General features: G+C 42.4%; 1 protein-coding gene across 19 annotated transcripts in view; it reads left to right on the forward strand.

Moving 5' to 3' along the window:
• LOC117887252 (canalicular multispecific organic anion transporter 2-like) overlaps positions 1-13,890 on the forward strand; it is a 255,099-nt gene that overhangs the window by 231,175 nt on the left and 10,034 nt on the right. For 18 of the 19 annotated variants that reach the window (XM_034789622.1, XM_034789620.1, XM_034789629.1 and 15 more), the window contains 11 exons: positions 121-247; positions 659-835; positions 1,728-1,895; positions 2,768-2,951; positions 4,141-4,246; positions 5,006-5,156; positions 7,793-8,000; positions 8,621-8,931; positions 10,037-10,236; positions 10,340-10,466; positions 13,581-13,682. In XM_034789622.1, the coding sequence (XP_034645513.1) occupies positions 121-247; positions 659-835; positions 1,728-1,895; positions 2,768-2,951; positions 4,141-4,246; positions 5,006-5,156; positions 7,793-8,000; positions 8,621-8,931; positions 10,037-10,236; positions 10,340-10,466; positions 13,581-13,682 (1,861 nt within the window). Of the gene's footprint in view, positions 1-120; positions 248-658; positions 836-1,727; positions 1,896-2,767; positions 2,952-4,140; positions 4,247-5,005; positions 5,157-7,792; positions 8,001-8,620; positions 8,932-10,036; positions 10,237-10,339; positions 10,467-13,580; positions 13,683-13,890 lie in introns of those variants that run through there. The other variant, XM_034789635.1, reaches the window with a different exon arrangement.

The raw sequence follows: 13,890 nt of genomic DNA on the forward strand, positions 1-13,890 counted from the left end.
TTTATGTGCATTTGCTGAGGTGGGGGGGATTGTGAGTGCATACATCAGACCTGGCTAAAGGAGCTGTAATGTCTTTAGTAAACTAACGTTTAATTAATTTTCAGCCTATTTCCTCCACAGTATAAATTTGTTGGTCCCCAGTGGTTCTTTGGTTGCTGTTGTTGGCCATGTTGGCTGTGGGAAGTCTTCACTGGTATCAGCTCTTCTTGGTGAAATGGAAAAGCTAGAAGGACATGTGGCAGTGAAGGTGGGTTCTAGATAGGATGGTACGTCAAAATAATGTATGAACACACCTAGCATATTATATACATGCACATAGTGAATTGTTATATATTAATATGCTATGTATATATAGTCAGCTTGGACAGAGAATTCAGGGCTGTCTGTACTTTTACCAACTTCTCTGGATGCTTGTTTGGGTTTTGCTCATTACGTTTCATTAAATTAAACGGTTGTGGTTTTTCCTGAGATTTCTACTGTACATCAGCAATTAGTGCATGTGTATGTACAATATATATGTACTGTAGTGTGTGACTATGTATGTGCATATTACATATAGATTTGAATTAGCTCTGTAATTGTAAATCACAGTTCATTAAAGGTAAATCCATTCCACAATGAATAGTAAATCACAGAGGTTTGTTTTTTTTCATTTTAGGGATCTGTTGCTTATGTTCCACAACAAGCCTGGATTCAGAATGCCACCCTGAAAGATAATATTTTGTTTGGCCAACAACATAATGAACAGAAGTACCAAAATGTCCTGGAGGCCTGTGCTTTAAAAACTGACCTTGAAGTACTTCCAGGGGGAGATCATACTGAGATAGGAGAGAAGGTAAGGCCCTTACTTGCAACATGCACAATGATGTCTGCTCTGTCTGTGCGATAGAAATAATGCTTTATATTTAGACCTTGATCCAGCAAAGTTTTTAAGCAGATGCTTAACTTTAAGCTTATGTTTAAGTCCATCCTATTAAACAAAGCTCTTAAGTATGGGCTTAACTTTAAGTGCGTGTTGAAGTGCTTTGCTGACTGGGGATCATAGACCTGATCTTGTGAGATACGGAGCATCCTCCACTCCCAATCAAGTTCTGAGTGTGATAAGGAATTCTGTCCATGGCAGTTTCAAGAATCCATGCTCCTCCACGTGGTGGGAATGTGATACAACTCACACCAAGCATAGTATAGGATCCTCTCCTAACTCCATATTCAAAATAGAAATCAGCTTGTTACACAACTGTTTCCCAAACTAAAGATGGTTTTGCAGAGGCTCACAAGTTTCATGCCAGCGTGGGCAGTGTTGTGTGACCGTGAGTGGATATATTGAATCACCTGGAAAGCAGGAACAATGTGGCAAACATTACCGTTTCAGCTGAATCTTGCTTTGAATTTGTGTTTTGTGTCTCGTTTGGCAGATTTTGGTTTTGATTTTTAGCAGCCCCATTTAAGAATTCATTTGGTTCCAGGGCTCTTGTAAGTTGCTGCAAAGAATTTTCCATTTGTAAGTTGCCAAATTCTTTCCTTTCAGATAGCAGTGCATGCACAAGCAGCTTTATTAGAGTTCCGTTTCCCCCTTCAACTCTACCTGTGCTATTCTATTCAGGCCCTTCTACTGTGCCCATCACCATAGCATCTGAGTGCCTGTGAGCTGTAAGGATGCCCTTGCTATTGCTTGGATTAAATTGTGTTGTAGGTGATGTATTTTGTCCTCTCCTTCCACCTTGCAGGGCATCAATCTCTCGGGTGGCCAAAGGCAGAGAGTGAGCATTGCCCGCGCTGTGTTCAGTGACGCTGATGTGTACCTGTTAGATGACCCTCTTTCAGCTGTGGATTCCCACGTTGCTAAGCACATCTTTGACAATGTTATTGGACCAGAAGGGGCACTTAAAGGAAAAGTAAGCCTGTGTTGGGATTTTCTTTTCTATACACACATGTGATCCGGAACTATCAGGGGTTAACTGGCCTGCTATTTTAGCGCTGGGAGTTGAGTTCTGAATAGCTCCCTGATTTCTTCATTTCATTGTACTTTTGGAAAAGGTGCCTATTGCCAGATGCTCGGTCAAGAGCTATTGTTCTGACATGTCCAAGGGTGGGGAAATAAAAGCTCTTAAGCCTGGATAGTGTTTCTTCAAGTCCTGTGGAAACTTGTTCTCCCATGGAAACTAAAACCTGACACTGCTGAAAACAAAATATATGGAGGAATTTAGAGCAGCCCCGTCCTTACTGTTGCTTGTCACTGTCCTGGGGCAGCTCAGGGTGGGGTGAGGGTGGGGGAATGTTGTGAACCACTTAGCATTTCTACAGAACTCTGTGGTATTCTGTTGTCTAAAGGTTGCTGATTCAGGGTCTTGTCAGATCTCATGTGCAGCATCAAGCTATGTCAGAGCTCCGAGGGGAGACCGCAAGAAAAACAGTCTTACAGGAAGCGGTCTTGATGATTCAGCAATTGGCATTCGTCGCTGAGTCCGCATTGAGCTAGTTTCCCCACTGTGGTGTTAGTGGGCTGCTGCCATTTTTAAAGCGAAGGTCCTGTCGCCATTAAATATTCCTTTAATTCTCTTCACAAGAGTCAGGGGTTTTACACCTAGTGTCTTAGCCGAATTCCACTACATTCTGTCTAAATGCCTCCTGATATTTCACCCGTATCCGATATTCACTTTTTATCCTAAAAATGTTACATAGTGATTGCTGCGTGTTGTTAAACAGCTGCAGCGTTCCACCCCAGAGGCAGCTTGGTAGCACTGACTTGTTTCATTCTCCCATACAGACCCGAATGCTAGTGACCCACGGCGTCACCTTTCTGCCTCAGGTGGACCATATTGTGGTCCTTGTGGATGGCAAAATCTCTGAAATGGGATCCTACCAAGAGCTTTTGAAGCAAAATGGGGCTTTTGCAGAATTTCTTCGAAATTATGCACCTGATGAAGACATAGAAGAGGATGAGCTAACAAGTACAGCAGTTCTTATTCGTCTTAAATCGTAGCTTTTGTATCAATCAGGTCATGAATTTCCCTATATATAAATATAACCTGCTCCTGCGATACATGCCTGTAGGGAAATGTAATAGTCCAGCCTTAGATTCCTTTTTTTTTTTTCTAGCTAGTAATGAAAATGTTAGGTACTGTGAGGGTTGTTTTTTTTTTACGCTTACTAAGCTGGCATGGTGTAAGTTAACCCATCCAGTGTACTGAATGCAAGTTGGTAATACTGAAGTTTAAGTAAGCAAACATATTTCTTTCCTCTTGCAAAAGAACTTACCCAATCTGCCTGAGGCTAAGTACTTGTTTTCTAAGATCATGTAAGAAATTACTTTCCCTCAGTGTTTTTAATACAGAGAAATCCTTTTTATGGTTGGCAAAGACAGGATCAGTGGGAAAACGTAGTGCCCTTTGGATTCTGTTTTTCCAAAGGGGTACCCAGAGCACAGTATTTCTGTTACATAGCATGACACAAATGTCATTTTAATCTGGATTTCTTCTAGGCCTAATTTGTCCCTGATTAGATGGTGGAAGATGGAAGTATTTTGGCAAATGTTTCCTGTGTATGGCTGTAGTCCCATAAAGTTTGGCTGCAGAAGTGTGTGTCCTGACAAACAAGATGCCAGAGGTTGTAAACAACCTCTTCTAGCAATAATAGACATTTACAGCAGCTTCCTAGACTCTCAATCCTTCATCCCAAGATAATGGGACAGCAGGGCAGGTTCTGCTCATGAGTTTGGTTAGATACAATTACAATATACTGCTACTTAGCCCTTATGGCACATAGCTTCCAAAGTGCTTTGCCGACATTAATCTTCACAACAGCTCTGTGAGATGGGAGCGTTGTGGGGAGACAGAGGCATAGAGAGGATGTGAATCAGCGAAGTTGCAGAGGGAGTTGGTGTCAGAGTTAGCTTTGGAAATCAGGAGCTTCTTGCTGCCAGTTCTGTGTTCGGATCACACTTTTCTCCAGAATAGCAAAAGTTACCAAACGCACCAGCTCCCCGCAATTACGCGGCACTGCAGTCTCAAACAGACTTCCGAAGCCACTGTGAGCTTCATAACGCTTATCCTTCAACTAGCGTATTTGCCTCTGGCTTTTGACACCAGTTTCCTATAAGCTGCCCTCAGCAGAAAGCTAAAATGCAATCTTTTATTACAGTGCTGGAGGATGAAGAGGTCTTGCTCGCTGAAGATACACTCAGCAACCACACTGATCTGGCAGATAACGAGCCTGTGACAAACGAGGTCCGCAAGCAGTTCCTTAGGTAGGCCTGATGTCCTCTTGTGAATGAAGCCCTCAGCTGGGCTGAAGCACCTTTTTAAGGAGCCCGTCTTTAACACGAGTGGCTAATTAATGTTGCTCTCCAGTCTGACCCACTGTACTCTGCATCTTTCAGCATAGACTTTAGTTTCATCTTTGTATTAAAGCCTCCTGTGTCCTTTTAATTTAAAATTATAACATATAGCACAGGAGACGAAACCTGTACTCCTATGAACCCGTTAATGAGAAGTGTATTAATATGAGCAATGATGTGTTGCCATGAATAGTTACACACACAGCTTCAACCTGCTGCCGATTAGATTAATAATATGCCTTTGCAATAGCACCTTTCATCTGAGTATCTCGGAACTCTTTAAAAGCATTAATGAATGGAGCCTTGTTCGCTCCATTTTACATGTGTGGAAACAGAAGAGAGAGAGATTAGGCACCTGAGTTTCAAAATGTTGGCCTTAAAATTAGGCACGTAAATATGCCACCTGATTTTCAGACGTGTTGAGCACTTGCAACTTCCATCGACTTCGATAGGAACTGTCTTCTCAACGCCTCTGAAAATCAGACCATGTAAGTAGGTGTCTAACTATGGATTTATGTGTCTGACCTTGGGCCCCCCACGTATACACCTGTGACTTGCCCTCAAGTCTCAGAGGGAGTCAGGGGCAGAGCTGGGAGCTGTGCCCCAGTCCTGTGTTTGAACCGCTATGCTATGCCTCCTCTCCGCTAATAAATCCATCGTTTCGACTAGGCAAATTAGTGTGATCTCTTCAGAGGGAGAATGTCCCAAGAAGATGTCCACGAGAAGACGAGTGTGTGAAAAGAAGTCTGCAGAGCCGCCTCAACCACAAAAAATTCTCACTGATAAGCTCATTCAGGCAGAAACCAGCGAAACAGGAACGGTAGGGGGTTGTCGGTTTTTTTTCCCTTATTTTTCTCCAATTATAAAAAGTCACTTTTTATTACAGATATAAAAAGCTATTCTATTAAATGTTTCATTTAACATATAGAGACATTGGCATTGCAGAAGCCAAACAGACTATAGCATTTGTCCTACTGGAGTAGGCTGCTCCTGCTTTAAATCTAGGGTCCTTCCAGCAACTTCTGCACCTGGCCTGTGCTATATATTTAGGAGAGAATGGTCTTCCTGGTCCTGCTGTGAGCATCAGATGTCCTGAAGCATGATGTTTGATCACTCCATCGTCACACAGCATAGGTCTAAACGTTGTTTGTTTCAAAGTGATCAAATCCCTTTTTAAATCCAGCTGTAGGATTTGATTCTCACCCCCTGCAGCAGCAAATTCTATGGGCCAACGGCATGCCATGTGAATACGTGTTTATTTTAATTTAAATTTTAGCGTTGGTTACCATTTGAGAGAGATTTTTGTTACACGCAAATGTTGAGACAAGTATGTATTGCAGCCTGTGTGCTACATTGGATTGGGATCTGCCTTGTAAGAGTAACCGTGATATATTGAAGGATGACGGATTAAATTGGGGGTGGAGGGGATTGAGAAGACTGAGCACAGGAAAGAAAGAAAATATAATGAAAATAACCAGGGAGTTTGTGTCACCAAAGAGGGGTCTTAGATTGTCACACAACTGAGCAACAGTGACAGTATTTTCTACACATTAAATGTTGTAGATGCTCAGTGTCACAGACATCAGGGGAGCTGTTGGTTAAGTGTTATTTGTTGGTGGTGTCGATTTTCTTTATGAGCTTTTGAAAAGCACCTAAATCAATGGGATTTGTGCGTCTAATAATCTCCCCTTTATATTCTTTTAGAGATTTCATTGGGGCCCCTCTGTCCCTTCCCACAATAATGACTTTTTGAGCCAAAGTTGTTAACTTGGAGATAGAAGTTTTACCCTGTTACTTTGCTTCACACGTTTCTTTTGTTCAAGTGCCTCTGTGTGATTTTTTTTCCCCTCGAACTTTGGGCCAAGACTTTCAAAAGTGACTCATGAATGTTGGGTGCCCAAGCTGAGATGTGGTAAAGAGACCTGATTTTTTCGAAGGGTGGGCTGCTCAGCCCTTTCTGTAAATCACCCCAAATCACTACTCACTCCTGAAAATCTCGACCTTTGCCTTCTACAGCCCTCAGCTCTGCTCCGCTACCTTTCACCCTATATCTTTAAACATTGTAATAAAATACAGTTAGTTGGAAAAGAGAAAAGAAACCTGAATATTTCACAGCAATCACCATTGACTCTCAGTAGAGATTCATAGATTCATAGATTCATAGATTATAGGACTGGAAGGGACCTCGAGAGGTCATCGAGTCCAGTCCCCTGCCCGCATGGCAGGACCAAATACTGTCTAGACCATCCCTGATAGACATTTATCTAACCTACTCTTAAATATCTCCAGAGACAGAGATTCCACAACCTCCCTAGGCAATTTGTTCCAGTGTTTAACCACCCTGACAGTTAGGAACTTTTTCCTAATGTCCAACCTAGACCTCCCTTGCTGCAGTTTAAACCCATTGTTTCTGGTTCTATCCTTAAAGGCTAAGGTGAACAAGTTCTCTCCCTCCTCCTTATGACACCCTTTTAGATACCTGAAAACTGCTATCATGTCCCCTCTCAGTCTTCTCTTTTCCAAACTAAACAAACCCAATTCTTTCAGCCTTCCTTCATAGGTCATGTTCTCAAGACCTTTAATCATTCTTGTTGCTCTTCTTTGGACCCTTTTCAATTTCTCCACATCTTTTTTAAAATGTGGTGCCCAGAACTGGACACAATACTCCAGCTGAGGCCTAACCAGAGCAGAGTAAAGCGGAAGAATGACTTCTCGTGTCTTGCTCACAACACACCTGTTAATACATCCCAGAATCATGTTTGCTTTTTTTGCAACAGCATCACACTGTTGACTCATATTTAGCTTGTGGTCCACTATAACCCCTAGATCCCTTTCTGCCGTACTCCTTCCTAGACAGTCTTTTCCCATTCTGTATGTGTGAAATTGATTTTTCCTTCCTAAGTGGAGCACTTTGCATTTGTCTTTGTTAAACTTCATCCTGTTTAACTCAGACCATTTCTCCAATTTGTCCAGATCATTTTGAATTATGACCCTGTCCTCCAAAGTAGTTGCAATCCCTCCCAGTTTGGTATCATCCGCAAACTTAATAAGCGTACTTTCTATGCCAATATCTAAGTCGTTGATGAAGATATTGAACAGAGCCAGTCCCAAAACAGACCCCTGCGGTACCCCACTCGTTACGCCTTTCCAGCAGGATTGGGAACCATTAATAACAACTCTCTGAGTACGGTTATCCAGCCAGTTATGCACCCACCTTATAGTAGCCCCAACAGTAGATGCAACAGAACTACCTGTTTTGAAGCTGCGACCCGGATGTTGAGCTCAGTCAGATAAATTTCACTCCCTGCACTACAATATGTTAGTATTTTTGACAATTTCCAGTTTACTGGGCCGTCTACTGGAGAGATTTCCCTCTGGTCACTCTTGTTATTTCTGTGAACTCCAGACAGCAATTGAATGTACTTTGTAAATATATTGTGCTTTACACATTTACAGGTAAAGCTGACAGTGTTCTGGCAGTACATGAAGGCTGTTGGCCTCGTGACTTCTTTAGTTATATGCTTCCTGTATGCCTGTCAAAATGCTGCTGCGATTGGGGCCAATGTATGGCTTAGTGACTGGACCAATGAACCTGTCATAAACGGCACTCAGCATAACACAAGCATGCGAGTCGGAGTATATGCTGCTCTGGGACTCTTGCAAGGTAAGAGCATTTCTCCAATTAATACGGTTAAAATATTTAGATGCACCCTTGCTGAGCAAAGAGGGGCATACTGGGGAAGGCATAACAATAGCCACGGGGGGCTCTGAGCTTCTAAAGCCTGAGCAAGGCAGTAGAACACCACAAAACTGGTAAAATTTGTCCGAATCAACACTTCAAAAACTGCATGGTGGAAGTGAAGGAAGGATTGAGAAGGCTGGAGAATGATGGAAACTGAGACGGAGGGGAGAAGGGAACGGGGCTGAGAAGTAGAGGAGGGTGTGAATTCCTGGATGGTAGAGGTGATGCAGAGGTCAGGATTGAGGCGCACTGTGTGGAGGACTTGTAGAAGGGTGAGGGAGACTATATTTATAGACAATAAGGGTTGGCTGTCTGGATCCTGTGGACCTTACTCCTGTAAGTAATCTCACTGAAGTCAATGGTTAAATCACCCGTGACCAGCATGTACTGGGACTAATGTGATTGAAGGCTGTAGGGCCCTGATGTAGTAATGAGGAAAGTCTGCTGGCACAGTAAAAACTGCTGGATCAGTAAAAGTCAAAAGCTGCATCTTGTGAACGGCGTATTCACAAACCTCTGCACATTTCTTCTTCGTATAACAGGCCTGCTAGTGCTGATCTCTTCCTTCACCCTGGCGATGGGTGGCATCAACGCAGCCCGAACACTCCATGCTGCCCTGCTGGAGAACAAGTTTCACACCCCACAGTCTTTCTTCGACACAACTCCCACAGGCCGAATCATCAACCGCTTCTCTAAGGACATATATGTGATTGATGAAGTGATACCACCCACCATCCTGATGTTCCTAGGAACCTTCTTCACCTCTGTGTCAACTATGCTTGTAATCATATCGAGCACTCCGCTCTTCGCTGTGGTTATAATACCTCTAGCAATTATATATTTCTTTGTACAGGTAACTATGTCTGACTGCCAACCTGATGATCATTATGGTACTGTTCCTACTCTTTAATTTAGAGCACTTAATTTAGGAGCTTGGAACATATTATCTCTGCACTGATATTACTGGTAATAGCCTCCCCAGGGCAGTGGTAGGAGACGCGTCTTTTTAAATCTTTTGTTTAGCTTATAAAAAAGACCAGGAGATGACTTGATTATGGTGTTATAAGTACCTTCATGGGGAGAAAATACCAGGCATTAAAGGGCTAATCTAGTGGAAAAAGGCATAAGAAGAACCAATGGCTGGAATTTGAAACAAGACAAATTCAAGTTAGAAATAAGGCACAAATTTTTAATGGTGTGAGTGATTAATCACTGCAATGAACTGTCGAGGCAGGTGTTGGGTTTTGTTCTTTTGATGTCTTCAGATCAGGACTGGATGTATTTCTGAAAGATGTGATTTAGTCTAACATAAATGATTGAAGAAGAGCTCTGGGTAAGCTTGAAAGCTTCTCTCTTTCAGCCACAGAAGCTGGTCCAATACCAAATATTACCTCACCACCTTGTCTCTAATATCCTCGGACCAACATGGCTACAGCAATACTGCATACAAATGATTGGGCTTCTTTACAGGGGTAACGGGGTGAAATTCTCTGGCCTGTGTTATACAGAAGGTCAGGCTAGATGGTCACAATGGTCCCTTCTAGCCTTAGGATGTATGAATGAGCCATGGAGACTGAATTCCCTTCTGACTCCTACATGCAGGGCCTCTAAGTCATGCAAAAAGTCACGCTCGGTGGGCTCTGGGGCAGGCCTGCATTGTCATTGTGTATGCTGTATCTGTGGGTACAATTCTGAATCTTTTGGTAGGTTCACAACTTTTTGGCAGTGAGATGCCATTTTCCTTGATTACATGTGGAGGCAAATAGGGCCCGATCCAAAGGCTACTGAAGCCAATGGAAAACCCTCAGAGTGTGGTCTTGTCACTATCATTTAAGTAGCCGTGGTTAATCACTATTGTTCTTTACTGTTAGCGTTAATGTCTGGACTGTTTCAGATATTTTCTTTGTTCGCATAAATTACTAATATTTCTTTTGTGTGTTTGTGTTTAATGATGGCAGCGGTTCTATGTGGCTACCTCTCGCCAGTTAAAGCGCCTGGAATCTGTTAGCAGATCCCCCATATATTCCCATTTTTCGGAAACAATCACAGGGGCCAGTGTCATCCGAGCCTACGGGAGAGAAAATTCCTTTGTATGCCTGAGTGACATGAAAGTGGATGAAAATCAGAAAAGTTATTTTCCTAGCATTGTTTCCAACAGGTAAAACCAGCACAAAATTTTATACGTCATTCTTGCTGAAGCAAGAATATCTTTCCGTAATCCTTCAAGTGATCATTTACCCCTGTGTTTGCTTATTTAACAGGTGGCTAGGTGTTCGAATTGAATTAATAGGAAACTTTGTTGTCCTGTTTGCTGCCCTCTTTGCTGTGTTAGGTAAAAATAGCTTGAATGCTGGCCTGGTAGGACTGTCGGTATCCTACGCATTACAGGTGTGTATAATTTTGTTGCGGGATGTTGCAGAATATTAACTCATACAGGGCACTGTTATATGACCGACGTTTCATAAGCACTCAGAAAAGACAGAATTAATAGGTAAGTAGTGCTGTTCAGGGTTATAATAGTAATACCTTACATACACATATACAGTACTTAAAACGTGCCCAAATGCTACACAAATGCATACAGTATATAGGACTTGCTTCCCCCACCAGTGAAATGTGGTCACCTTTAAGATGGACTACAGTTGTTCTTTAATAGCCCACAGGAACATTGCACAATGGTTTAAGACAGGAAGGGAAGAAAATTATCTTATTCAGATGAAGGTCCATAGGGAGTTTAGGTAGGCAGGATATACTGTACTTCCCGAACTTCCTAATGAGTATCCAGGCTCTCCTGCTAAAACTTTACATGCCTGTTTCTGAGACTGCATTTTCCCAGCATGCTCTTCAGGCTACATTCAGGCTCTTCAGGGGATGGGCTATTTCTGGATCACTGGATTTTCTTTTTGGTACTGTTTAAGGAGACCTGCACATTCCTTGTCCAGACATGGTGTCCCTGTCTGCCTTTCTGTAGTTTCACTGTAGCCTTGGGCAAGTGATCACTATAGGTACGGTAATCCTTATTTGGATGAGAATGCTGGCTGTGGATGAAATTTCAAGGACCCTGCAGGTGGCTGTTAGAGGGCAGTCCCAGCAGAAGTGACCCAACTGAGATCCGGGGAGTAGCCCTGGTTCCAGCAGGCAGAGTGAAAAGTTGCTGGTTGCTTAAGGCCATGAAGAAGGTGTAATTTGTTGTGGGAGGCCCAATTTGCAAGGTCTATTTCATTTTGATGAGATTCTCTGTAAGTCCATCTGGTATGGTGGTTATTAAAGTTTCCGTCATAGATGGAAGGATGCTGGAGTGATGGTAGAGGAGGAGCAGGCATAAAACTCACCAGATACATGGCAGTAGAAGGTCTCTCCAAATAGTGTTGCCATACACCTGACCAACATCACTAAAACAGGCCAAAGACAAAATATTCAAAGTGTAAATCAAAAAAGAGTGGCATCAATACAGGCAATCTCCACAGCTCAAACCCAAGATGAAAACTTCCAGCCATTCTCGAGGGAAGAAATAGAAAAGCACTGAAATCAATTAAAATAGGAAAAGTCTGCAGCTTTGACAGTGATATCACCAGAACTACTACAACATCTTGGGAAAATAAGTCAGCACTGGTTGTCCATCTTCATCCGCGTCACACTTTTCAAGAAAAGAAGAAAACTGGAGCTGTCTTTTTTGATCTTACAGCAGCTTATGACACCATCTGGCACATTGGTCTGCTGTATAAGATGTCAGGAGTTCTTCCTAGATGAGTTGTCATGGCAACTGAGCAGATGGCTCTGAGGCAGACATTTTTAGCTGGCTCTGGGCCACAAAACCAGCATCTGGAGATTCCAGAAAAACGAACTCCTGCCAAGCTTAGTACTGGCACCAACTGTATTTAATGTATTCACCGGTGACCACCATCTCTAGGCAGCTCAAGGACACTGACTGTATCTGCTTGGCCTCAAGGGTCCATGACTTCCAAAAGTTTGAAGAGAACCTGAACAGTGATGTGACTGCCATAGGTGACTATTGCAAGAAATGGAGACTGAAACCAAGTACATCAAAGACCGTATCAACATGTTTTCATGTACACCATGCTCCAAGCCAACTTGAGCTTAACATCAATCTAAAGCCACTATACGTAGGGTCACCCTAGGTCATCCACTGACCTACAAATACCACCTCACAAATGTCATTTAAAAAAAGATCAAGAGCAGAAACTGTCTCTTGAACAAACTTCTGGGGTTCTCCTGGGAAGTCAGTAGGCAAAGACTGCATAATTTGGGACTTGTTCTCTGCTATTCAGTTTGAAAATACTGTGTCCCAGTTTGAATAAACTCAGCCCATGGTAGCCTAGTGGACATGCAGCTTAATCATATCATAACAGTTATCAGAACCATATTGAAGCCAACAAAACTCGTTACCAGTTACATAGTCCTAGTCAATATTCCTCCACCTAATATACAATGTCAGAATGCAGCCAACAATCTGATCACCAAGATACAGCAAATTCCAAACTTGCCACTGTTCAGGGATATATGGGATGTGCCCCACCACTGACTACGTAGCAGAAATCCTCTCTGGGCAGTGCTGCATGTTGGTTTCCATCCTCTGGGGATCAGTCAAAGATTTCTAAAAAAATTAGACCAAAACTTTTTTTCTTTAAAAAGGGACAATCCAGATGCTAAGACTGTCAGGGAAAGGCCTTCAAGAACCTGCCGATAATTGTAGTTTACAAGACGTCTCCATTCCGATTGCCTCATAACAATTGCAGTAGGTTAGACGTTCGCATACAAGGCTCCTCAAAATGCTGCAGATTTAACTAGCAAAGTCAAAGCAAAATGGTGATCTGTAGATTTGACCCTACTGCTTGATAACACAGTCCATCCTGGTCACTTCCAGTGGAAGACTGTCCAAGATCAGTATACTGCTCTGTAATTACTACTTGCATTATGATACCACTTAGAGCTCCCAGTTAAGGTCAGGGCCCCGTTGTGCTAGGCATTATACATATGCACAGTAAAGGCCAGTCCTTACCCCCAGAAGCTTGCAGTTTAAATACGTAGACAGACAATAGGAGGGAGAAATGAAGTAGTATTCCCATGTTACGGATAGGGATCTGAGGGACAGAGAGACTAAGGGTGGAATCTACAAAGCAACTGAGGCTTCTAACTTCTGTTTAGCCTCCTAAATTCTATTGATTTCAGTTGAAATTAGGAGCCTAAATAGAAGTTGGGAACTAAAGTAACTTTGTGGATTCCACCATAAGAAATGATTTAACCAAGATTACAGAGCAAGGCTATGGCAGAGGTGGAAATTCCAAGTCCCATAATTCCTCTCTGTAAACTTCTTGCCCTGTGGTCTTTATTATTCTTAACACAAAGCTAATTATGTATATTGTAGTTCAAGATGTAGCTGTAGAAACAATATATAACAAAGAGAAATATTAGAAACAGCATTTTATAAAGTATACTTTGCTATTCTCCAAGGGGTAATATTTTACTCTTTATATTGTCCAGGTGACAATGTCTCTGAATTGGATGGTGCGGATGACTTCGGACCTAGAATCCAACATTGTGGCTGTCGAGAGGGTGAAAGAGTATTCAGAAACTGAGACTGAGGTCAGCTCCTGAACTGTTCGCAATCAACATGTTTATTCTCAGAAATCCATAATTTCCATTTGTTTCTTTCAACACTTAGACAGAGGAGGACCCTGCTCTGAGGACCTGACAGCGTAACCTAGACAAATATGATGTTCTAGACACTAGTTTGGGTTTGTCTGTACTACTCAGTTTTACTGTCTTTGTTAACAGGTTGTAACATAGTTGA

Source organism: Trachemys scripta, chromosome 14 (assembly GCF_013100865.1).
Source record: "Trachemys scripta elegans isolate TJP31775 chromosome 14, CAS_Tse_1.0, whole genome shotgun sequence".
NCBI classification, from domain to species: Eukaryota; Metazoa; Chordata; order Testudines; family Emydidae; genus Trachemys; species Trachemys scripta.